Source organism: Mercenaria mercenaria, unplaced genomic scaffold (assembly GCF_021730395.1).
Source record: "Mercenaria mercenaria strain notata unplaced genomic scaffold, MADL_Memer_1 contig_1293, whole genome shotgun sequence".
In the NCBI taxonomy this organism is placed as follows: Eukaryota; Metazoa; Mollusca; class Bivalvia; order Venerida; family Veneridae; genus Mercenaria; species Mercenaria mercenaria.
Window position 1 is genome coordinate 7,608 of NW_026459274.1, and position 25,214 is coordinate 32,821.

At 33.8% G+C, this 25,214-nt stretch overlaps 2 protein-coding genes across 2 annotated transcripts; both read left to right on the plus strand.

Annotated features, from left to right (window-relative positions):
- The first annotated feature begins 9,379 nt into the window (after positions 1-9,379).
- LOC128551600 (snaclec stejaggregin-A subunit alpha-like) lies at positions 9,380-10,048 on the plus strand. The gene has a single exon (XM_053532496.1). It carries the CDS (start codon positions 9,380-9,382, stop codon positions 10,046-10,048), a length of 669 nt encoding a protein of 222 aa, XP_053388471.1.
- A 6,911-nt stretch (positions 10,049-16,959) lies between these two features.
- LOC128551602 (snaclec stejaggregin-A subunit alpha-like) lies at positions 16,960-17,700 on the plus strand. Its single transcript, XM_053532497.1, has one exon. The coding sequence runs from the start codon at positions 16,960-16,962 to the stop codon at positions 17,698-17,700; it is 741 nt and encodes a 246-aa protein (XP_053388472.1).
- The last annotated feature ends 7,514 nt before the right edge of the window (positions 17,701-25,214 follow it).

The window sequence follows — 25,214 nt, forward strand, 5'->3', positions numbered from 1 at the left end:
GTTTCATTTTAGATAACCTAATCCACAGATTTTTACTGGCTTCAATGTTATATCAAAATACAGTATCTTAAGATGATAAACACTTTATATTGTATCATATATCCAGAAGTAATCGCCCTTTGAAAAATTCATGTCCGTATTTGGTGTGTGTGTTTGTTTTCAGTCATATCAGCTATCCTGTAATTTGTTTTCAAATGCATATGACAAGACATTAAGTTTACAATGTTTGAAAATTGCAATATTTGTCATTCTACAGTCATTTCTGGGTAATGGTTAGTCGCATTGAACCGATACTGAATGCGAGTGTTTGTGTTTGGTCATATCTACTTCTGTGAGGATTTAATTATCAAATAAGTATGCTAACAGTTATTGTTTTTATTTTATTAAAATCTGCAATTATTTTTCTTTTGCAGCTATATCACGGTTATGATTAGACTTGCATATAATATTGTATGTCCATTAAAGATCCTTAGAAATGGAATACGGATTTATTGAAACCATCTATATTTACCTTGCTTCGTCGCAATGTAAGAGGCTGAAAATACTTTAGCCTTAAATGAATCTCGAACAATGGATCTCTCACGCTTAAGTCGAACAATCTATCACGTCGCCATTAAAGCGAACGCAATAGTAATTTATTTATTTTGTTGGGTTTAACGTCGCACCAACACAATTATAGTTCATATGGAGACTTTCCAGCTTTGATGGTGGAGGAAGACCCCAGATGTCCGTCCGTGCATTATTTAATCACGAGCGGGCACCTTGGTAGAACGACCGACCTTCCATAAGCCAGCTGGATGGCCTCCTCACATGATGAATTCAAAGACCCGATTGAGGCTCGAACCCACATCGATGAGGGGCAAGTGATTTGAAGTCAGCGACCTTAACCACTCGGTCACGGAGACCCCCGAGCGCAATAGCAAGGATATCTCAATAACTGTCATACTCTTCACGCATACGTACACTCCCTCCATTTTTAGAAATCATCATCGAACTTCAATGGGATATTTGAAGGTGTAGATTTATATTTTCCCGTGTGTTATTCAATATGTTGTGCGCCATTGTAACATAATTAAAAAGCCCTGACTGAAACCCGAACTAGGGACCTCTTGTACCTAAGGCGGACACTGTAACGTTTTTAACGGCAGCGGTGTTCTAAGAGTTAGGGTTTCGGCCGCGGGATTCATGTCACGAGTACTAGCTTTTCAAGGGAGAGGACTCGAGAGTGATTCAAATCAGTTTCAAGCATTCATCACAATCGAGCTAAAATAAGTAAGAATAAACTAAAGTATATTTGCAGTTTTTTTTTTATTTCCCTTCATTTTACAACTTTCAGTAGCACTCTTAAACATAGGGAGCAATTACTTTTTTAGAAATGTGTACTTCTTAGTAGAATTGACTTGACAAACGTACGGAGAAACCCATACATTAAAGTATTTCTTCGTAGATGCACAAGCACACATTTTACTAGAAACCAACACATAGACACACACATTAACTGACGTTGATCTTTCTCACTTATACTGGTATTGGAAAAAATTCAAAATATTTGTAGAGATATATGTATGAGTAAATACAAATACCTACACTAGATAACAAATCGGTGTGTACAATCATTAATAGAAAATAAGAATGCTTGATTCATATTCTGAAGATATGGTACAAACGCATGCTTCTTTTTATCATCATTACTTTTTAGATGGTATGAACTGATCATGACCTCGGAATAATTGGCAAACGATACAAGATACAAATTAGATACCTTATCAATGAAAAGAGTATCCAAACAGGATGTATGTTTGGGGATACCAGATGTAATGAAGTTTCGTGCATGCTTAGAATTTGATACAAAACATGATGATTGGTCAATCACGAAAGTAGATAAAATATTTTTTTGCAAAAATGTCTTCAAACGAATCAATGCAAGAAATATAATAACGAAGTATTGCTCTTACTATTTGATTCACATTTTCCGTATCAAGTGTTTTCACTGATTTCTCTTTATATACAAGACAATATCATTGATATTACATACCAATCCGGGGTTGGTAAATTCATAAAACGTTTTCATTTCTTTTGGATAATCGTCACCGGATATTTCATGTTGTAAACTTCAGGGATTTTAAACTCCAGAAAGCTTTAAAATTTCAATTGTGACCTTATTTGTCGGTGGATTTAATAAAACTCAGGATACCTGCGTAAGCGTAAAAACAAGATTTCTGTACAAAACGTTAAAAAATGTAAAATTTCAACTCAGCAATTTTTCAAAATTGTGACTTTTCACGATTTTACAATACAGTTTTAAACATAAAATTAACATTACCAAAGATTTTTCAAAACATCTTAATGCCACCGGCCTTTTGAATGATTTAAAGTCTATATCTGTGTCTTATTACAGATTAGGTGGATCAGAAATAGATGACACATAAGTACTGGATGTTAAATATCAGAAACAATGCAGTAAGTCTGATAACCAGACTCTAAATATCTTATTGCTCCATATCTATTCGTAACTTGTATATAATGGAGGTGTTCAATTTAAAACTGAACACTGTGAAGGTTTAATCTTAGAGAGAAGCATTCAAAAGAATTTCAAACTGTTCATTACAATGTTGTATGAATGCATATACTTTGTTTCCAAAAGTTCTAGGATGTACTCGCGGAAATAGGTGCCAAACACGAGAGCTTTTGAGACCAACCATTTACACAGGAGTAGGAAACAAGAGGGCCAAGATGGCCCTAGGCCGCTCACCTGAGAAACACACCATAACGGTGTAAACATGTTTGACTTAGTGATTTCATGGAAAAAAATATTCTGACCAATTATCATTAAAATTGGAGCAAAAACCTTGAGTATAAACAAGTATTTTCTTTGATTTGACCTAGTGACCTAGTTTCTGACGCCAGATGACCCATATTCGAACTTGACCTAGATTTCATCAAGGCGATTCTGACCAAATCTCATGAAGATCAAGTGAAAAATACAGCCTCTATCGCATACACAAGGTTTATCTTTGATTTGACCTAGTGACTATGTTTTGATCCCAGACAACCCATATTCGAACTTGACCTAGATTTCATCAAGGCAACCATTCTGACTAAATTTTATGAAAATCCAGTGTAAAATGCAGCCCCTAGTGCATACTCAAGGTTTTGCCTTGATGTGACCTAGTGACCTAGTTTTCAACCCTAGATGGCCCATATTCAAACTTGACCTAGATTTCATCAAGGCTATTATTCTGACTAAATTTCATGAAGATCAATTGAAAAATATAGCCTCTATTGCATACACAATGTTTTTCTTTGATTTGACCTAATGACCTACTTTTTGACCCCAGATGACTCATATTCAATCTTTACTAGATTTCATCAATGCAATCATTCTGACTAAATTTCATGAAGATCAATTGAAAAATATAGCCTCTATTGCATACACAAGGTTATTCTTTGATTTAACCTAGTAACCTACTTTTTGACCCAAGATAACTCATAATCAAACTCTACCTAGACTTTATATAGGCAATCATTCTGACCAAATTTCATGAAGATCAGTTGAAAAATACAGCCTCAATCACATACACAATGTTTTCATTTGATTTGACCTAGTAACCTACTTTTTGACTCAAGATGACTCCTATTTAAATTTAACTTAGATCTCATCTAGGCAATCATTCTGACCAAGTTTCGTGAAAAATGTAGCCTCTATCGCATACACAAATTTTTTTATTTGATTTGACCTTATTACATACTTTTTGACCCCAGATGACTCATATTCAAACTTCCTTTAGATTTCATCAATGCAATCATTCTGACTAAATTTCATGAAGATCAATTGAAAAATATAGCCTCTATCGCATACACAATGTTTTTCTTTGATTTGTCCTAATGACCTACTTTTTGAACCCAGATGACTCATATTCAAACTTGACCTAGATTTCATCAATGCAATCCATCTTACCAAATTTCATGAAGATCAATTGAAAAATACAGCCTCCATCGCATACACAAAGTTATTCTTTAATTTGACATAGTGACCGGATTTTTGACCCCTGATGACCCATATTCAATTTGACCTATATTTCATCTAGGCATTCTGACCAAAATTCATGAAGATTAATTGAAAAATACAGCCTCTATCGCATACACAAGGTTTTTATTTGATTTGACCTAGTGACCTAGTTCTCGACCCCAGATGATCCATTTCTGAACTCAGCCTAGATTTCATCAAGATAATTATTCTGACCAGAATTCATGAAGATAAATTGAAAAAATACAGCTTCTATCGCATACACAATGTTTTTTTTGGTTTGACCTAGTCACCTACTTTTTGACCCAAGATATTTCACATTCAAACTTGGCCTAGATTTCATCTAGGCAATCACTCTGACTTAATTTCATGAAGATCAATTGAAAAATATAGCCTCTATCGCATACACAAAGTTTTTCTTTGATTTGACCTAATGACCTACTTTTTGACTCCAGATGACTCATGTTCAAATTTCTCTAGATTTCATCAATGCAATCATTCTGACTAAATTTCATGAAGATCTATTGAAAAAGATAGCCTCTATCGCATACACAATGCTTTTCTTTGATTTGACCTAATGGCCTACTTTTTGACCCCAGATGACTCATATTCAAACTTGTCCTAGATTTCATCAATGCGATCAATCTTACCAAATCTCATGAAGATCAATTGAAAAATACAGCCTCTATCGCATACACAAGGTTATTCTTTGATTTGACCTAGTGACCGGATTTTTGACCCGAGATGACCCATATTCAATTTGACCTATATTTCATCTATGCAATCATTCTGACCAAAATTCATGAAGATTAATTGAAAAATACAGCTTCTATCGCATACACAAAGTTTTTCTTTGATTTAACCTAGTGACCTAGTTCTCGACTCCAGATGATCCATTTTTGAACTCGGCCTAGATTTCATCAAGATAATTATTCTGACCAAATTCATGAAGATAATTGAAAAATACAGCCTCTATCGCATACACAATTTTTTCTTTGATTTGACTAGGGGATCTAGTTTTTGATCTCAGATGACCCATATTCGAATTTAACCTAGATTTCATCAAACTGTCATTCTAACTAAATTTCCTGAAGATCATTGAAAAATACAGACTCTATCACATACACGAATTTTTTCATTGATTTAACCTAGTGACCTATTCTTGACCCAAGATGACCCATAATCAAACTCGTCCTAGATTTCATCTAGGTTATAATTCTGACCAAATTTCATGAAGATCAGTTGCAAAATACATCCTCTATCACATACACAACGTTTTTCTTTGATTTGACCTAATGACCTACTTTTTGACTCCAGATGACTCATATTCGAACTTCCTCTAGATTTCATCAATGCAATCAATCTTACAAAATTTCATGAAGATAAATTGAAAAATACAGCCTCTATCGCATATACAAATTTTTTTCTTTGATTTGAGCTAGTGATCTAGTTTTTGATCTCAGATGACCCATATTCGAATTTAACCTAGATTTCATCAAAACTGTCATTCTAACTAAATTTCCTGAAGATCAGTTGAAAAATACAGACTCTATCACATACACGAATTTTTTCATTGATTTAACCTAGTGACCTACTTCTTGACCCAAGATGACCCATAATCAAACTCGTCATAGATTTCATCTAGGTTATAATTCTGACCAAATTTCATGAAGATCAGTTGCAAAATACATCCTCTATCACATACACAACGTTTTTCTTTGATTTGACCTAATGACCTACTTTTTGACTCCAGATGACTCATATTCGAACTTCCTCTAGATTTCATCAATGCAATCAATCTTACAAAATTTCATGAAGATCAATTGAAAAATGGAGTCTCTATCGCCTACACAAGGTTATTCTTTGATTTGACCTAGTGACCTAATTTTTGACCCCAGATGATCCATATTCGAACTTGACCTATATTTCATCTAGGCAATGATTCTGACCAAAATTCATGAAGATTAATTGAAAAATTCAGCCTCTATCGCATACACAAGGTTTTTCTTTGATTTGATATATTGACCTAGTTTTTGATCCCAGATAACCCATTTTTAAACTCGACCTTGATTTAATCAAGATAATTATTCTGACCAAAATTCATGAAGATAAATTGAAAAATACAGTCTCTATCGCATACACAATATTTTTCTTTGATTTGACCAAGTGACCTAGTTTTTGATTCCAGATGATCCATTTTCGAACTCGACCTAGATTTCATCAAGATTATCATTCTGACAAAGTTTCATGAAGTTCAATTGAAAAATACAGCCTCTATCGCATACACAAGCTAAATGTTGACAAACAGACGACAGACGACGAACGCCGGACATCGAGCGATCACAAAAACTTACCTGATTTTTTGCTCAGGTGAGCTAAAAAGGACAAATAAGCTCTGATTTAATATTTCATTAAGGTAATTATAAATAAATCAATATTCAAAATGGGTTACAGTGGAAATCAAATGTTTATGTGGTTGAATTTACAGCCGCAACAACTAGGGCTATTAAATTCGTATAAGAATCTACTCACATATTTGAACAAAGTATGGAGTTTCAATCATAACTTATAACCGTTTATCACATTTTGACGTCGTTGGAATGAAATAAAACAATTTCATAAATTTGTTGTTACACTAGTGTTATAACGTTTTGACGTTTACGTTGTTTTTTAGTATAGAAGGCATTGGTCAAATTGACTTGGTCTGTAATAAAAGGTTACGAAAGACGAACTTTTGATAATTCAGCATGGAAAGCTTACATGTGATAAAAAGAATATTACATTTGTTTCATTCCATATGGAATTTATTAAACTAAGGCCTCGCATTTTATTAAACTCGTTTTATAAATTCAGTATGAAAAGATACTCATTTAACATCCTTTATTTTCATCTCACTAAAACTAGGGAGAAAAGTTGCAGATAAATACAGACACAAATCAATAACTACAAAGTAAGTTTATTGAGGTTGTATGATTTGGAATTCGTTAATACTTCTGATGAAGCAATGTTCTATTTAGGTGGAATTTATGACCATATGCGGTTGTGCTACATAAGAAAACGTGAGGATGGTCGTAAGAAAACTGAAGATCGTTAAGCCGGATTCTTTTGTTGCATGATTGAAAAAAGTTACAAAATGCTGAGTATTGCTAAATACTAAATCAAATTAAAGTCTTGATAGTTTTTAACGTAATAAAAAACTATCTGACTGTAATTTACAGAACTGTATTTATATGAACTTAACTAGCGCATATTATTGTCAGGTTATTGCAAATGCAAATACCATGTTTGGTATATCTTTCCACTTCAGTTTCTTTTTGTTGCGGGCCTATTTTGAGATACATGACCCCTTGGCTGTATTTTGGGTGCTCTGTTTTTCCGGGAAATATAAAAAACCTTTTATTTTTATGTGAAATGGTCCTGTGGAATGTTACAAAATGTGAAGTACTAACGAAGGCGTATCCGGATACCTCCTGTGAAAGAGTTTCTTAATACTTCGCGTTCCATAGAGGAATGTTACGCACTGATTTAGGTTTAATTTCCACATTAAGGCTAATAAGTAAGCACATACTACACATAAAATGTTCTAAGATAAATATTTGCTGTACTGTTTTTGTATATTGCATTACATTTGTACGTTTTACCAAGAAAATCCTTAAAGCGCATAAAACACAACCATACAAAAGTGAAAATTGCAGACACAGTTTGGTTGCGTCTGTTCATGATAGAAAATGAATTGTGCAAAAATTTTCTTGCACTGGCAAAATAAATTTGTTACACAGAATCATTGAACAGTTTCCATGATTTGCTGTCAGTAGCAATTTAGTGCATTTTTTTCGGTCAAACAGCTAAGTGATTATCAGGAAAGCAAATGACCGAATTTGTAAGATTTAAATGGGTCGTAATTCCAAAACTAGGCATAGTGCACGTTTGACTTGAATATATGTATATGCGCAAAGCAATTTCAATGAACTCTATACACTTCAGACTGAACTAAATTTGTTTTGTCTCTCCCAAACAGACATTTGTTCTAAACTCTCCCAAACAAACTCTTTCTAACAAACCACAGTTAAAATATCTAACAAACACTGTCAAACATGTTTTTCTGTGTTTGGTGATGCGTTCAAATAACGTTCCATTAAATAAATTCTTGCAACGGAACGCTAAGGCAATGTGTTTCGTTAATGGATAGCGTTTAATAAAGCAAGTTATTATTATACAGAGAATTGTTCAAAAGTAAAAATATGGTTTTAATCTCTTTAAAAACCTATACGCAATATCTTTTCTCTCACCTTAGGAATAAACAATTTTTAAAAGATGGACAGGATGGATTTATTAAAGAAAAACGATGGATATTATTTCATTTATATACTTTATGATTCACAAGAGGTAATTAATGTGACGGGTATTTTCTTAACATATAAAATTCAATTTAAATAAATGCTTGTATGGTTCTGAATTTCTTTCGAAAAAGAAAATGAATGTACTAGAATTATTCCAAGATTTCACTTAATACACCGTTCCAGTTTTTGGAAAGCTACTGTGCTAGCTTATACGTCATTTAAGAAATTAGATCTACGTTATAACAAAGGATATTCAACATAGTTTGCCAGCCCCTGGTCATATTTATAACAAGATCATAACACAGAGATACAGAGATCTGTAGAATGATATCCACTTATTTATTTTAATTATGTTGGGTTTCAAGTCACACCAACATTTTTCTTGGTAGAGGAAGACCTTGACGTGAAAGAAATATGCAACTAGTGAGATTTTGAGCCAACGGCGCTGTGGGGCAAGTGATTTTACGCCGGCAACCTAAACCACTCGGCTACAGGGCCTCCTGGTGAACACTCTAATGTGTGTTACTGAATATTTGAATAAAACTGTAGTCCACAACTTAGATAAATATGTAATGAAAGTCTGAAATTATTTGTATTCAGAGGATATAGAAAATATTTAAAGATAAAGCAGATGTTCAACTTTTTACCTACGTATCAGTATAAATTCAGAGATTCTTTTTTCATGATAAACGTTCTAAGATCCTGTATATTTACGTAAACACCTGTTAACTTGGCACTGAATAAATAGTTTAAGGCATTCAGAAGTCTCTAGTGACGGCGCTTAATTGTAATCTCAGATCCACCTAATAAATATAAAGTTTGTAAGAATATGAAATATGACAAATGACTTTTCATGTGAATATATTGACTTAACAGATATTTGTTTGGAGACTTAAGATTTAAAAAACAACATAACGTTGAAAGTTGGAACATTGAGACAATGACAAGTTTAATCACGATTACATTCATTGTTTTTCTCCACTTATTTGTAGGACTGAATTGCAGCAATGATATGGAAACCAATGGAACAGCTGGAAAAGATCTTGATGCGCAAATGCTGATCGCACTTGGGAGAAAACTGAACAAACCATTACTTACTATTATAGGAAAGGTGATTGAAAATCATCATTTGTGTACTGCTTGGTCGGAATGGACACCATGTGGCGCCACGAGTATTGACTTCTTTTCAACTAGAAACCGAACCAGAACGTGTGCGTTGGATAGATCACGGAATTATGGCATACCGGAGGCACAAACTGGCGTTTGTGAAGGTATTTGTCCCACTGACTACAACATGACTGCAGATGGGTTCTGCCTGAAACATTACACCACAAAGAAATCTCGTGATGACGCGGTTCGCGTGTGCAAGGATGACGGAGCATTTCTAGTTAACATTGACTCGGATTCTAAGTATGAAGTCGTTAAAACTATACTGGCTGCTAACGACGAGAAACAAAATTTACATATCGATGGCCGGCGCAAGAATTCTACTTCCCAATGGGAGTATACTTACGGATCTAGAAGCGGCTTTTTCCATTGGTACAGTGGCTATCCCAACACTGGTGCCAATTGGTTATGTTTGATGTTGACTGGGTATAGGGCAGTAACTAACCAACAATTTCTTTGGTTCAATAACCCATGCAATAGTGCGTATGCGTTTATCTGTGAAGTTCCTGCGTGAATAACAATAGTGTTTTAATGCATATACTAGTAGTGAAATTTCTCAAAGTTATATTTATATAGTATTTATATAGTATTTCAGTGGATTGATAATAGTGAGACTAAGATATTGCTTTTCAATTCCAAATTTCCGCTTTAAAAGCTTATTCTATTCGAAACTGTTTAGACTGTTTAATTTGGAAGATCTTGAAAAGTTTCATACTTTGTATTATACTATTCTTAACCAAATGAAAGGATTGTTTTATGTCCAGCCAGAGATAAATGTTAAGAGTTATGCCCGGCAAGTGATAATGTTTTATGTTACAAAATGAATATGGGACAAGTGACAAATGATTCGAAATGTTAAACAAAAATGTTTGGCAAGCGATACATATTCAAGTTGAATTAATATTAAAATATGTCTGTCCGATATTTCAAAAGATTGATATACAACAGGACTCTGATTTATGTAAATATAGTTGTCCGACTAAACTTTATGTACTAATGTACGAGCAACAAAAACAATATTGCGTTGTTATCGCTGAAAATTGATAGATTTGGAGAATATCTACAAATGTTTTATTGAAGTTTGGTCACATTATGAGCATTAGAGCATGATTTTTTATTTCATTTATTTCATTTAAAAGAAACTTACAAACAAACATGTCTGAGTCTGAAAACGAATCCAGGTTGACTCGTCAGTAAAACGTTTCCTGCAATCATGATCAATACACCGCGAAGGAATTCGTACTAAATGACCGTTTACTGAAAGCTTTATTATTCAGGCAGTAAACATTCGGTGATAAACGCTTTTCAATTTGAACGAAAACAAATATATGTCATTAAATTTGTCATTAAATTTGTAACTGTAACTAATTTTCAAAGCTATCTTAATAAAAACAGCATTAATTTTCTGAACTCTTTAAATTTTCATTGTTTTCATACGATCTGGCGGCCAGGTCCTTCAACCATGTATGGACCTCCAAATGGATAATACAGATATATTTAGTTTACATATTTTGTTTTCATTTTTGTTTCTTTAGAAGAATGAAAAGTAACACATACTCTGTGCACCTATTAGTAAACATTTCAAATACATAACGTACAGTTTGGATTTTTATTTGAATATAAAATCATATATAATTAGTTTTTATTTTATAAATATTATTGGCAACTGCAAAGTTCGCATTACTGGCCTTGTGGTAGATGGTCCTCTTCAAGGTCGTGGGTTCGGTCCCCGACTGCATCATACTAAAGCACCTTTAGCTCCCTTGTTTGGCCATCGGTATTAACTCGTACTCTCGTGGCGATGGATTCCACCAGGAATGAGGTGGAAAGAGAGATATAAGCTAAAAGACCGGAAATGAAGTAGTACAAAAATCTGAAAACAATCTGTTGAGTTTTTCTGAGTTATTGTTTTACAAAAGCTGTAACGGAAAACAAAGCTCACCGACGGATAACACCACAATTGCAATATTGCTGTATAATTCTCGTTTTATGTAGTAATTCTCAACCTTAAACATGCTTATAGTGTTCACAAGCATAGACATACGATTTGAAAACTTTGTACATTGATTACTGTCTCTTTTTATTTACTGAACTTTGGGCACGAAAATTTCGGACATGCCATTAAACTTTCCGTAATTTTGTTTACATATAGCAAAAGTCAATAAATTTAGCCTTGGTAATAATTCGAAAATCACAGATTAAGTTAATGACACAATTTGAAGAAGTACCAAAGGCAAGAAAATATGTAAAAAATAGCGAGTATGTAAGTAGGGTCAAAATGCTATGTTATTTGGAGATTGGTGTTTGTTTAACAAATCTTGGATAAGTTTTGGAATTATGATTATGTAATTTACTTGAAATTTGACCGATTGACTTAAAAAGGTTTTGGCGCGCTCACATTGTATGGGATGCAACTGCACATTTGACCAAATTTCAACCTATTTTGGGGATACTTAATCTGAAATGTACATATTACATCAATTTCAACGTTTTTAAATTGATTAACATAAAAATGATAAAATGATAACATTAGAAATGCAAAATGACATTTTTACTTTAAAACAACAGAAAAATGCAATTCTAATCAAGAGTTCAGCACCGTTTCAAAGGTAACGAAAGACAAAATCAACCAGGTCTGATGTATGAAGTTGTATTAGATTTCCTGTATATATTAAATATAAAATCACTATTCTAGTTCTATTTTTCGCAATACTTCATGAAACAAAACCGCGCTATTCAGTCCACAAGACCTACATGAGTCTGAAAACCTAAGTTCTTTTAAATATCCGGGTGACGGTTGAATTGATTTATGTTTTTAAGTTAATTATTATTTTGTGTGTGTTGAAGCATAAGGCACGTTTAACCCAAAGCTGATTATGTATGAAAGCCGTTATCCGACAATTTATGGCAATGAAAGAATTAAGTTTATACATAGAAAGATAAGGTAATGCAGCTCAAATAGATATCGCAAAATAAATTAAATCTTTATGTTGCCATAGAATTATTTCCGGCTTTCATTTTCATTGAATATTAAAAAATTCCTTTAGCTTCCTTATTTTGTAGTCGATTTTGAAATTCGTTCACTGAAAATGTTCGTATGTGTAGGACATTTTTGCACAAATCCAAGACGATCTGTGTGAATGAATTAAATTAACAAAGAATATACAAAGAAGAGGTTTTTATCCTGTCACTTGCAGTATTTTCGACCCGATATCAGGGTGCCGTATATCTTTCTTGATATACCGTCAGTTGATCATGTGACCAGTGATATACGGTCAGTTGATCACGTGACCTTATGATCGATATTGTTGTCATAAGAAATTTTGCAACGAAACCATCATCATTGTGTTGGAAATGTCCGAACTAAGAAAATGAGTGGTCAAATAATGAGTTTTTATTCAAAAACGAAGAAGTTATTGCGATTTTGCCGGTAATCACGTCATTATATAAGTGACGTCATTACGAATATGACGTCATTAAAGCGGTTGTCGCACACTTATTTTTGTAAAATAAATTGCCAAATATCGGAAAATGAAGTAATGACAAGATAAATAGAATAATAGGTTAGTGCCTAAGATGGAGAAAGTTTATCTGGCTCGGCTCCGGACGTTATCAGGTTCGCCTTCGGCTCACCCGATAACCTCCTCCACCTCGCCAGATAAACTTTCTCATCTACGGCACTAACCTATTATTCTCTATATATACAATTCAAAGCAATTCATTTTAAAGTCAAACCTGTCTATAAATATCAGCATTGGGGAACGATGGTATTTTGCACCAGATTGATTGTATATACGAGAGGTGTTCAATATAATAATTGAAAACTATGAAATTTTAAGCATTAAGAGACGTTCATAAGAGCTTCAAAATTTGTGAAATGGACTGTTTTTGTCATTACAATGTCTTATAGTTACAAGCACTTTGTTTCGAAGCGTTCTGGGATGTACTCGCGAAATAAGACGAATAACAAATCAGAGAGTATAAAGTCTGGCCAACCTATTGCATTTACAATGTACCTAGTTTCTGATTTATCAGTATAGGTGAAGTTTGTCCAACAAAACATTTTTAGAATCCGTAAATCAATATCTCAGTACCCTTTTTTCATTTTTTAAGTTTATTTCAATTAAGCAATCTTTTTTATTTTTCCCCATATTCCGTAACGCAAAATGACTTTACGTCAACTTTCCAATATGGCGGCACCCGTAGCGCGAATTACCTTGGGTCAACCCAAAATTAGGATGACTGAGTTTATTCTTGTGATAAATGAAAAAGCCATCATTCCTCAACGCTAGTCAAAACATAATAATAATAATAATAATTAAAAAAAACAATACGAACACCACAAAGGGACAAGAATGAAAACAAAATCAAAGATGTGCTTGCAAACGCCTCGTTATTTCAAAAACACATTGGTATTACGTTTAATATTACATATATATCTTACTTAAGGAAAGTATTTTACTTGATGTAGACTTAAAATATTCCCTCTCCGAGTCAGGAATGGAAGTGGTTGTTACTACAGATATAACTTAATGCATTACCTATTTTATGTATGAAGTGGAACCTAAACTTCGTAGACAGTCTGGATGCCAAAGTTTCGGAAAGGACAATATCAAGTAATGTACTTTGAAAATATAATGTAACATCCAAATAACGCACAACCTCGGGACCAAAAGAAAAGTCCGGCTTTTTGGTTTCCAACATATGAAAGAACGGAGTAATTTGGCCAAGAACAATTAACTGCATACCATAAGCCCTTCTTTATGATCTGGAGCAAGTTGTTCAGACTCGCGATTAATTATGTTTTATGACGCTTCGATGGTGTCTCAGTCATTTAAATTATGAAAATGAAACTGATGGTCGTAAAACGTGATTTTTATTGCTTGGACTGGAGTCTCGTTTCAAGGCAATACTAAAATTCGATTTGTTTAACAATAAACTTAAGAAAACTTCATCCCACATTGTTTATAGAAAATAGATTATCCCTATTAGACACTTTGTGAACAAAAATATACAGAGTCAGTTTCTAGAAGAGCTGTCCCAATGTTTCTTGTGCTAAAGTGACAATGAATCTAGCCATACATCCAAACAGACATTGAAATTATTTAAAATCATAGAACTCATTTTCAAACAACCCGACAAATTGACTCCAAAATATCTGTACTAAGCCCAAATAACCTATGACATAAGGGAAGTCTTACAGACGCCTGTAGAAACGTATTATGTATGAAGACCTTTAAAATGACTTTAACTTGATTTGATGTACAAATGGTAAAAACTTTACCTATAAAATGTAAATACAATTCTGCCGTTTGATAAAATGAAATACAGATCATTGAACATATACTCACGTATATACCGCTTGTATTGTGCGAAATTGTCTTTCTGGAATGGTGGTCTGTGGGCCTAATTCTTTAAGTCCTCTATTTTCGATTTCGTAACCCAGAAATTAGCATAGACCATGGAAAGTTATTTTATAAACAACATGCAAAATTTTGGATATTTATTACATGTATTGATTTACAGACACGATAATAAGTTGAAAAAAGCTTATTTAATTAAATGTTATTTAGGTAGTTAAATTCATTTACATTTGTGTTGGTGTTTTAAGCTTTAGTTTTTATCTGAATGAAATCAGTATTAGATAATGATTTCTTGGACGGTAAAGGTTCACTCGTTATTCTTCTAGTGTTGATTTCATAGACCTAAACATTCTTGCTAATTTTATAATGCTAACCCTGCCATATTCCGCATTGCCCGTCCTTTTGTCCAAACATTATATTCCGGATTCCTTTCAACAAATTAGGTCAAAATCTAGATAAATGTATCACGATAAATCGATTTGTTTGCACAGTCAGTTGTTTGAACCATGCACGATTAAGGAAAACTGACCCTATAAAACACTAAAAAATGCTGTGTATTGCGAATACCAGTGGAAGTATTCATAGTTTTTAAGGGACCTGGTTCTAACTAACAGAAAGTTAACACACACATGTTGTCAAGGCATTGTAAATGCATGATTGATGAATGTTTTATTAGTATTGGTCCTATATTTTACAAAATGTGCAATACCGTTCAAAAGCATGTCCGGATACGTCCTGTGACAGTTTCAAGGGATCTGGCCCAAGCTTAAAAGATATTGCTATTCATCTTTCTTAAAGGATTTTAATACACAGATATAGGTTTAATTTCCATATTGACGCCATCAATTAAACACACCCTGCACATAAAAATGTTCTATAATAAAAGTTTGTTATACCGAATCAGCTGTTTTAACATTTTTACCAAGAAGACCCTTTGGACGCACGAACAATGTATATGTTGTGATATTTAATAACGATCCATTGAAATATTTAAGAAGAATTCCTGTTTCTATTGATCCGATTTTATTTAGCATAACAATTAAAGTTTTTGGAATGCTACCGTAGTTATATGCATTTAAGCTAGTCTAAGACATATCCACCTTAGCAATTTTACACATTCCATTGCTCAGAATATAAAAGGCGTAGGCACTTGAAGTCTTCCCTGGTTCTTGTAGCAATATCTTGACACAAAGATCCGTATTAAAATACATGCTATGTGTTATGTGTTTATTTATTTAAATTTTGTCTGTATTCAAGACCATAGTCGACATCGACTGAAGGATGCCAACACTGATTTCATGTCACCAGACCCATATAGCCATATGGCGGCATTCCAGCTTTTGGTCGTAGTATAAGACCCTGGTGCCTCAGGGATTATATCAAACACGGGCGAACACGAGGATACAATAAACGGCAATTCGTATGCCAACTGGACCGCCTCATTACATGAAAGAATTCTACACAAAAAGAGAAATTCTACGGCGGTGAGGGGCAAGTGATTCCAAGTCTGCGACCTAAACCACTCGGCTGCGGAGGGTCCTGATGAACACTTGAATAAGTTTTACTAAACATGTAAATCAAACAGTAATCCACATATTTCTCTTAGATAACTATAAAATGAAAGTCCCTTATTTTTTATATACAGAAGATATAGAAAATATTTACAGATAACACAGATGTTACCTTTTTACCTATGCATCTGAATATACGTCAGAGATTCTTTTTTATTTCATGATAAACGTTCTAAGATCCTGATTATTTACATAATAATAATATTATGCACTTAGACATTGAACTTACGCTTCATATACCGTTAACACCGTTAACTTGGCATTGAATAAATAGCTAGAGACATTCAGGAGTTTTTACTGACGATCAAGTTGTCGGTGTTTAACAGTTTTCTCACATCCATCAAATCAGATGCATATATATATATAGTTTGAGAGCACTTCAGTTGCACCAAATGAATTTCGTTTTTCATGTGAATGTATTGACTTTAAAGGTATTTGTTTTCACACTAAGGTTTAAAAACATTACGTTGAAAATTGGAATATTGGGGAAAATGACATGTTTAAACACGATTACATTCATTATTATCTTACAGTCATTTGTGGGACTGAAGTGTAGCAATGTTATGAAAAGCAATGGAACAGCAGGGAAAGATCTCGATGCGCAAATGCTGATCGCACTTGGAAGAAAAATGAACAAACCATTACTTACTATTATAGGAAAGGCGATCGAAAATCATCATTTGTGTACAACTTGGTCGAAATGGACAACTTGTGGCGCCACGAGTATTGATTTCTTTTCAACTAGAAACCGAACCAGAAAGTGTGCGTTGGATCGGTCAAGGAATTATGGCATACCGGAGGCACAGACTGGCGTTTGTGAAGGTATTTGTCCCGCTGAGTACAACATGACGGCAGATGGGTTCTGCATGAAACATTACACCACAAAGAAATCTCGTGATGACGCCGTTCGCGTGTGCAAGGACGACGGAGCGTTTCTAGTCAACATTGATTCGGATTCCAAGTACGAAGTCGTTAAAACTATCCTGGTTGCAAACGACGAGAAACAAAGTTTACATATTGATGGCCGGCGCAAGAATTCGACTTCCCAGTGGGAGTATACTTACGGATCTAGAAGCGACTTTTTCCATTGGTACAGTGGCTATCTCAACACTGGTGCCAATAACCTATGTTTGATGTTGACTGGGTATAGGACAGTAACTAACCAACAATTTCTTTGGTTCAATAACCCATGCAGTAGTGCGTATGCGTTTATCTGTGAAGTTCCTACGTAAATAACAATAGTGTTTTAATGCATATACTAGTAGTGAAATTTCTCAAATTTATATATATATATATAGTATTTGAACAATGGATTGATAATAATGAGGTGAGAATACTCCATTTCATTCATAATTGCCTAACATCAATTCACTAAGATTTTGCTTTTCAATTCAAAATGTCTGCTTTTAAAGCTTATCATATTTGAAACTGTTTAGACTGTGTAATTTGGAAGATATTGAAAAGTTTCATACTTTGTATAAATACTACTCTTATCCAAATGAAAAGATTGTTTTATGTTCAGCCAAAGATACATGTTAAGAGTTATGCCCGGCAAGTGATAATGTTTTATGTTACAAAATAAATTTACACAATTAAACACATAATGTTTGGGACAAGCGATATATATTCAAGTTGAATTTATATTAAAATACGTCTGTCCGATATTTCAAAAGATTGATTTCCAACAGGACTCTGATTTATGTAAATATGGATGTCCGACAAGTGATACATATTTAAACTAATGTACGAACAACAAAAATTCACCAAAGAAGTGAATTAAAAAGATCCGTACTAACGAACCATTCTTGTATGAGATATTACACATTTATTTAGCAAACTTATGATGTGTTTTATTTAAGATACATAAAACTGCAAAATAAAGATCTACAATCAGAATAACGTACATAACCCTGAATCAGTGTAATGAGTAAATGTTTAGTATTATTGTGTGTATGACTTCCGGCTGAAATTATCAAACTGTTTAAGAACATTTTGATCAAATTCAAACAAAGCGACCAGTCCAATTATTTTTCTTTATTACGGTGTTCCGTTTGGACAATCGTGACATTTATTGAAAACTAAACCACGATGCACGATAGTAGGATGACGATAACGCGATGGTGCGATGGCACGATGATGACACAACGATGGTAGGATGGTGAAAACGCGATGGCACGATGATGAAATCGCGATATTACATCGACATTTCACCATCGTATCATCGCACCATCGCGATTTCATCATCATGCCATCGCGTTTGAACCATCGTACCATCGTTGTTTCATCATCGTGCCATCGCACCATTGCGTTTTCGTCATCGTACCATCGTGCATCATGGTTAAGGATTCAATAAAAAAGCACGATTGTCCAAACGGAACACCGTACTTTATACTTTTAAACTAGCTCTCTTTGTACTAGTACATATATATGAAATAGCAATGAAATGTTATAAACCTCCAAACGAACCTGACAACCACTGTGAAATGCTTCCATTCTCTACGGTAACGGGTGAATTAATTGTTTCCCTAACAACGTTACGTAATCCAGCCTTCAGCATCTCTGTTAGTTAAGCATCAGTATACGCACGCGCAACAGGAAATACCAGAAGACACAGCAATAGTGTCGCTTTTCCCGGGTGTTCCATTCTGAACAGATATTAAGAAAGAATTTTCCTTTCTTTTCGAATTTGAAAAGGAAGATATTTGAACATTTACAGATAGGAGATTTTAATATTGCAAATGTTCGCCTTTAGCGAAACTGTTTAAATCAAATTTCTCTTATATGCAACTATACAGTTTTAAACATAACTAATACAAATTTATTGAAATTCTTACCAAAATCATTTTATCAATTCAAAACTAAAGCAAATCAGATGGTATGAACTTTTCATTTAATTAATTAAAAATATGCACATTCCCAAGCCTGTATGCAAACGTTGGAGATAATTGAGGCTCTTGCCAGATTAAAAAAGAATCATATAAAGATCATACACGGTGAATGTGGGAAAAAATAATTACTTTTCTAAACATATGTATAGTTACACTTAATTTATAAACGCACTTCAATAATAAGGATACAGTAACGCAAAAGAAAAACTTACTCGGCTATTTGAAATAGATAATAGTATACCTTCCTTGTTGGATGCTTTATATTAAATGAACTATTTCGAAATCTACTGTATTTCAGCCAGATGGTGTGGGTTAACTCTATATATTGTTTGCTTACTTTTAAGATCACTATGACAAAGGTCAATGACTGGTATTTTGGAGTTATGGCACGGCGACAATACAGAGAAAAGAACAAAGTACATGGACGTATACAATACAATGTCGCGATGCCGAGTCGTATTGTCGCCCATCGTATAATATGAAACGACGTGCGGCATGGCGAACTATAGTACGACACTACTCTCGGAACAGGGTACAACAGACGACAGTATAACCCTAAATTGCATCGTGTCAGATTGTCCCCCGTCGTGTTGCTTGTCGAGTGTGTAATCTCCTAGTCGATGCATGACATGCATTAGCACGAACGATAATACATAGCGTTAGGCGACAATACAAATTGACCTGCGACACGACGCGTGACGATGCGACGCGAAGCTCTACCCCCAAGACGTTGTCCTATAAGAAGACACAACAGTGCGATATTAATGCTTTGCAACGTGTCGCACTGTCGTTGGTCGTGCCGTATTGTCGTGCGTTGTGGCACATTATCGTATTGAACAATCCTTTAGGTCAATGCACGACATGCGATACGATATTACGACGCTCGACATTAATGTTTTGTATTTTCTAACATCGTATCGGGCGTCGTGTGTCGACCTAAAAGTGTAGATGTTCGACACACAACCCGATGCCCGTGTGTGCGCCACAGTGCTCGACACACTATACGACGGGCAAGAACACCAAAGACGTTAATGTCGCGCGTCGTATCATATGTCATGCGTTGACCTAGACGAGTAGATTATCGTCACAAACACAAAACACGACAATGCGACACGTCTCTCGATACGCGAATCTCGTCTTGCCGCATTGTCGTGCCGCGCTGTCTTGGTTCGCTTCGTGTGTCGATTCATATTCCTTGCGTCGAATCTTGCATCGACCTACAATACGACGGACGCTACATGATATGAGGTAAACAGTATTTCTTAGTAAGATAATAAAAAGGAGTGTTCATATGTGAGTTTAACGTCATTTTTGTCTACATTTTAGGTCATGTAACCAGTAACTAATATATGATGACTCTGTCAAAATATGCGAAAGAAGTCTCAAATTTATAATGTCTTGTGCATTGCAGTATATGTCAGAATGCAATCTGTATGAAGCGCGCTTTCTTTCATATTCATATTTCAATTACTGCAAATTAATAGATGTTTAATGCGAATAAATGCCAGTATGCATCACTTTCAGGATAAGTGGCTGGCATTCCAGCAGGAATGATCTGAAAGCCTACATACTTTTATCGCAACAACTGAGGCCAAAAGAAGTTTATGTTTTTAAAGAGAAAATTTCATATCCTGCATGAAAATCCATTTTTTATGTCCCAAAGCTTTGTGTATCTGAAGTGTGTTCACATGTTTGTAACAGGGGATGTATAGGTGGTTATACTCGTTTTTAAAAATGTGCTTCTACCAGCTTTTTACTGTATAATATATCAGTAGCTGTCTATTTGTCGGTAAATGCATATATCTCAAACAATGTCAGAAAAACGGTGTTACTGAAGAAGTGAATGTCAAACCTTATATTGAAGATCAAAGGACATATTTTCGTACAAATCACAATATTGGCATATTCTAAATCTATTCTTATTGTCTGAAAATAGTTTGTTATCATAACTTACTGATCTCTATTCATGTAATATGTATATGCCAAACTATGTCAGGAACTCAGTTAATTTTAGTCAAAAAAAAACTTTTTTCTTTTTTGTTAAAAATGACTACATATTCTTAAATCAGTCAAGGGCAAGGCTACTATTAAAGGTCAAATGTCAAATGTGGATGAAAATCGCATAAATAACTTCTTCTTCACAATAACATTTTATTGTTAAAACATGTTTTTGTCATTATAAGCAAATGCTTGCTCGGTATTCATTTGAATTTATACATGTACCACAATGTCAATGACGAAGAGATCGACAAAAATGATAAAAGGCCAAATGTGATATTAAAAGTCAAATGCCATTTCATGTAAAGAAAAAGACCTAGATCGTTATCTATATTTCTTTGTTAAAATATTTGTCGACATTATTCAGAATAGAGGTTGATTCCTGTCTTAGCCATGCTGTCTCGTAAGTAGATAATTACCTATCTGAGGCTTTAATTTAACTTCATGTCAATCTCGGAGTCTTCTTCAGGACTGTGATGTCATACTTTTAACAAGAAAATTAGTCTCTTATATGTCAGTATATGTGACTGATATCATTTCCTTTTAATGTATAAATGTAAGATGATGTTTGCAATGTAGATCTAATTCCAAAATTGTTGAGGCCAACCCTAATATCCAAGATAAAAAGTCAAATACGAGGGGACTTTAATGGCTGTTTTTGGTCCCATTTAGGAACTTCAATAAATTAACCCGAATTAATCAAGACATGCTTTGCCATAAAACAAAACATTTAATTCAATACCTGAAAGATGATTACCATGGTAATCAGTTTACATGAACACCTGAAAATTGCAATTTTGCACAAATTTATTTGTTTTAATAAATCGGGAAGGAGTTTAATATATATCATCATTTAATGTCCAAATGATTCATGTGTGAAAGATTGCAAAAAACTTTTTTGAAACGATTTTCTATTGTTTAAAGTACTTTCATTAACTGATCATTGTTCATTGTGTTGTATATATGCCAGGCAAAATCATTGAGGAAGAGATCGTTAGAAATAAGTCAAGGTTAAACCTCAAAATCATTTTTGTTTAAAATTCCAAAAGGTACCATAATCCCTAATTTTTGTTAAAATATTTTGCTGTTATTAGTCACTGTTATTAGTTAGATGACTATGAACAGAAATGACTGAATAAGCTTTATTTTGAATTTTTTCAAGAAAATGAACTTTGACATAAAACATCGGCGGGACTCATTTTTGATAATGTCTTCAACACTGAGTTTCTTTGTTTCAAGCTTAAAATAGTTGTTCCACACGCCTTAAGGTCCATCACTCTGGTACCTATTTGTCATAAATCATGCCCACTAAGAACTTAAAATTTTAGTTTAATTTTAATACATTATCACTATGTCTGTGTTATAACAGAATGGATATAATTCAGACCCACAACATCTGACACAAGGCTCGTAACTCTTTCATCAATATTTTATTAATTATTACATTAACTTAAATTTTCAGGTTAAAATTTTGATGCACTATCACTCTATCTCTATTATTATGAAACAGATTTGATTCAAACTTAAAACAGTTATTCAGCATCAAATCATCTTTCACATCATATGACACAAGGGACTAACTGTTGCACCAGTATTTCTATAATTATGTCCCCTTTGTACTTAGAACTTTAGGTCGATTTTAGTGCACATTCTCTATAGATTTGTTATTACTTAATAAACAATTTGATTTAAACATAAAATATTGTTACACATCGGTATGCCCATCATGTGACACAAGATCCATAACTAACACAAATAATTATGAGTTATGCCCTTTTGTTGCTTTATTTAACGTCGCATATAATCAACATACAACACCAGGTACAAACATCTTGTGCAATCTAAATATCAAGTAACAGATGCTTACCTTTGCTTAAGTTACCTCCAGGTATGACCCTTTAAATACTAAGTTCCAAGCAAGGAAGCTACCAGTACCATGGTTTATGTCTTTGGTATGACGCTGTCGGGGATCAAACCCCAGATATCCCGCACTCAAAACAGATACTCTACCCGATACTCTACCATTGAGCTAATGAGGCCGTAAACTTACAGTTGCATGTTTGTTTATTTAAGCATTTGTACAATTGCCTTTTGCTACGTCTGTTTCTGAAGTTTTGAGATGCTTTTGTTTGTTTGTTTTGGGTTTAACGCCGTTTTTCAATAGTATTCAGTTTTGAGATGCATGCAATATTTTACGAAACCATACCTGGTATATAGCAACTATGTTTTATGAAGGTTTTCCATATGCAAATATGAGTATACCTATCTTCGCATGTTGATGATGTATACACAATTTCATTTTCAGTTTGATGAAAACTGTAGTAGTGTTACCGACGGGCGGTCTGACGGACCGACAGTTCAAACACTATATACATTTCGGGTCTTCAACGCCGGAAAGTAAGGTGGCTTGCTTTGTCTGGCTAAAGCTGGTAGATTAAACTTCTCCAGAGACGTTGCCAAGAGCATTATCAATGGCGCCGCCATTCGATAAAACAATTATCAAATCAGAGTTTAAAATCTATCCACAAAGCAATATTTGCATAGTTTTTTTAATATTATAAACAAAACCTTTTATTAAAAAAAAGAAAAAGTATTGAATGTAAAATAAGAATATACGAGGGACGTTCAATAAATACCCGGAAAAGTGCTCGAAATTCTTCAATTATCATGAAAATGAAAATGCTATAAAATGTAGACTAGGGAATACAGAGTTGATTTGTCCAAATTAGATTGTCTTTGGATAAATAATAAGTAAATGCGAGTCCCCATGGCAACGTCATGTGACGTCATCCGGCCCAATTTTGTCTTTTTTCCTATTTTACATGCGCTAAAACATTACTTGCCACTAACCTATTTTTCAAGCTACCTTTTCTTAAATTGGGTGAATATTGATATGAAAAGTAAGCGTTACGCCAGTAACATCAAATTATAAATGTGACATCATTAAAATATTTGGCAGGCATACTGAGTTGGTCGTCGCTTGAAAATCAGTGTTGAACGGAGATCTGAGATAACATTTTGTGTTCTGAATCGAAAATCAAGGAAAGAGACAAATGCTATGCTGAAAAAGGTTTAAGGGACAATGCCTTGAAGAAAACAAAATTTTATTAGTGGGACGTGACGTTTAAAAGTGGTCAGGAAAAAATTGCTGACGACTTGTGTTAAAGACATGAAAAATAACGCTCAGTCACATTTAATAAATTAAAGAGCTCCTTGATAGGGCATCAGTTCAGTGTCCAATTTCTTCAATACAACAGGAACATCATATGAACAGTATTTATTTATTCTTAGGAAGGTGTAAAAATGCATTTAATGGTGATAAACATTGAATCAATGGTAATCAAGAGTTGTATTTATTAATTGAGTGTGATATGACAGCATCATAATGACGTTGGGCCGCTTTTGAGGTGATTGCGTTGCCTAGGAGGCGACAAATAAATAGTGCGCATGTTCTGAAATCTGTAATTAAGGTATTTGCATTCAGTATGTTCATATCCGTCATATTGTCAAATTTTAGCAAAATGAGACCAGAAATAAAGAAATGAGAGCACTTTTCCGGGTATTTATTGAACAACCCTCGTAGATATAAAGGGACACAGAGCTAAATAAAAGTTATCAAATATAAAAACATTTTTGCTGAATGTAAATAAGAATAATGGCAAATCAATAACAAATCTTTGAATACGAATAGAAAATTTTAGCATTTACATATATATCTTTATTGAATATAAATGTAAATTTTATAGCATATAAAAACAAATTATGAGATATAGATAAAAATGATACAATATTACAACACATCCCACGTCATAAAAGACATGATGAAATAAACTGCACATAATTTATTTTGTTTAGTTGTA